The 2,649-nt window shown below is 35.6% G+C and overlaps 1 protein-coding gene across 3 annotated transcripts in view; it reads left to right on the top strand.

Moving 5' to 3' along the window:
• Positions 1 to 76: 76 nt before the first annotated feature.
• The window catches only part of LOC125037523 (unconventional myosin-Va-like), a 119,307-nt gene continuing 116,734 nt past the window's right edge, over positions 77 to 2,649 (top strand). For 2 of the 3 annotated variants that reach the window (XM_047630687.1, XM_047630686.1), the window contains exons 1-2: positions 78 to 2,194; positions 2,546 to 2,649. The exon at positions 2,546 to 2,649 is cut by the window's right edge and continues 28 nt beyond it. In XM_047630687.1, coding sequence (XP_047486643.1) covers positions 2,102 to 2,194; positions 2,546 to 2,649 — 197 coding nt within the window. In that variant the 5' untranslated portion in view covers positions 78 to 2,101. Of the gene's footprint in view, positions 2,195 to 2,545 lie in introns of all 3 variants that reach the window. The other variant, XM_047630685.1, reaches the window with a different exon arrangement.

The raw sequence follows: 2,649 nt of genomic DNA, 5'->3' as shown, positions 1-2,649 counted from the left end.
GATTGAAATTGAGAAAATTGTTGAAATTAGAATTAATGTATAAAGTGTGTCATGAAATTGAGAAGACATACAATGTCTTTTATCTTGTACATATTGATGTATATTTTTATATATATTATGATTTGGGTTGTAATATATCATGAACTATGGCTGAGATTATTTTTTTAGATAAATTTTTGGTTTTGAATCTTAATTTTCATTTTTTCAGGTTTTATTAATTTCTTTCTTTTCCCACCACCATAAATCTTGAGATGTTATTTTTTTTTGCTCAACACACATATGTATGGCCTATATTATTTATATATTACTAAATCTAAACTTCATTGATTTTGCAAAATGCAAAAATAACTCCTTTGTTGTTGTGGCTGTAGTGTTTTATATTGCTACCCATATGTTTAATCCACAAGTCCTTCCCCATCCCTAAAAAAAAACTTTCAAGATTATATTTGTTTTTATATTAAGATAAAACCTTTCCCTGTCCTACCCCCTCTAACATCCTTCCACTTTTGAACTGCAATAACCTCTTCTTTAGGGAATCCGGGGAGGTTTCACTACCTGAACCAGGGGCTTCAAGGAGAGGCCTTGGCGGCGTCCAAACCTCGCAAGGGTGTGGTTCAGTGAGCGATGCGTGTGTTGTGAGATAGATCGCTTGGTGCTAGGATCTTACGGCTTGAGCTTGATTGAATGTTTCCCTCCCTCATTTCCGCCCCTCTCTCCTCCCCCTTTTTTTTCTTTTTTTTTCTTTTTCGCAGCATGTTTTGAGATTTTGGCAGTTTGTGGTGCCCTTTCCCAATCTTGCTTTTTGTTTTTTGATTTTGTTTTCTCTCTTTCTTTCTTTGTTTTATGTTATGTCCTCTCTATTTCTCTTTCTTACTCTCTCCAATATTTGAAGAGTTAGTGTGGAAGGTGTACCTGGTAAAGGCACTCGCTTTATTCATTTGTTTAGCATTATGTTTTCTATATTTACAGTTTTTCTTTTGTAACACTATTTTGCATATCAGACTCAACACCTTTGGCCAGTTGTGCATCACAACTCCATTATGAATTCCCATTTGCCAACTGGCCTCTTCACTGGGGATTTTCTTAACTTAGTCTGATGTGCCTCATCCCAGTCTTTGTAGAAGACATTTATACGATATTTTATTTTTTGAGTTTATTTTAATGGCATTTTTTCAATGTATATCTGGTGAGGGTGGGTTTCAAATTCTTCAAAAGTGAGTGTAGAAAATGGGCAAGAATTATTATCTGCAGTCTGCTTGGCAGAATGAGCAAGGTGCAGCATATTCTTTTTTTATTAGTAGGGGAAATTATTTAGAAGGGATATGGTTATTATATACTATCTTGAAGTACTATACTTCTGTATATATTCATATTAACTTCATGAAAGCATAGGATACTTATAGTTTCATAGAAACTTAGAAAAATATAATGCAGTATCTGTATTGCAGAATAAGGCAGACTAAGTTAAGTAAGCTATATCTGGGTACTGGTAGATACAGTAATGTAATTCCATGAAATAAAGCCATTTTATGATTTCATTGAAGGTAAATGCTTTGGCTTTTTTCTCTCTCTTTTTTCTTTCAAATATTTCTACCTTGATGGTTGCTTTGAAACTCTTCGGTATTACAATGACATTGGTAACATCTTATGCTTGGTGAAAGGAGAAAGGAGTATGAGACTGTTGAATTATGTGTTTGCTTTTGACCAGAAAATGAATTGTGCTTGTTTGCAAGTTTGAATTTTATTGGAGTCTAGGTATTTGTGATTTTTAAGACTGATTAATTTTAATATATTGGTAATTATGTATATAGATGTCAATAAATTGCTAAAATACATCTTTAATTATTGACTGAAAGTTGCAAAATACTTTCAGAGTAATTGTGTATTTGAAGAAACAGTTATTAAGTACTAAGGTAAGTGAATCTGATTTGTGGAAAACTCAAGATACTGCAGTGTCTAATATCACTAGTGTATTTCAGGTCACCAAGACAACTTCCACTACCTCAAGCAAGGCTGCAGCCCGCACATCGATGGGGTGGATGATGCCGAGGACTTTATTGAGACATGTAAGGCATTCAGCCTTCTGGGCATCAACGATGGGATGCAGGAACAGATCTTCAGAATATTGGCTGGTATTCTGCATCTGGGGAACGTGGTGCTGGAAGAGGGCAACGGAGATTCGTCAGCCATCAGTGTGAGTATCCTCACACTGCAGGTAGCATGTGTGAGGAGGGCAAGAGGAGGGCAAGGGTGCAGTTGGAGGGTGTGCTTGATGGAGAATAAAATGTGATGATGATAAGCAGACAACAAGGGAAATGGTAGTAGCTGATGGTGTTGTTTGTGTTTCTTTTGAAGGTTGCATTTAATAAGATGATAGCATCTAGATAAGGGATAAATTGGGCTTCTGTAGCTATCGGCTTATATTTAAAATATATCTTAATGTTATGAACTTTCAGCATAATACAGTGGATAAGTTTAGCTAAATTTACATTTAGAAACCTTACAAGATTAAAGTTAAAGTATTGTGAATTCCACACCCCTACAGCCAAGAGACAAGTCGCTCCAAACTGTTTCGGAATTGCTAGGCATTGACTTGGAGGACATCCGGAAATGGCTCTGCAACAGGAAAATTGTTAGTGGGAGAGAAGT

The sequence above is a fragment of the Penaeus chinensis genome, chromosome 23, assembly GCF_019202785.1.
Source record: "Penaeus chinensis breed Huanghai No. 1 chromosome 23, ASM1920278v2, whole genome shotgun sequence".
Classification (NCBI taxonomy): Eukaryota; Metazoa; Arthropoda; class Malacostraca; order Decapoda; family Penaeidae; genus Penaeus; species Penaeus chinensis.
Note: the sequence above shows the minus strand (reverse complement) of the source record. Positions and strands in the feature narration are given on the sequence as shown.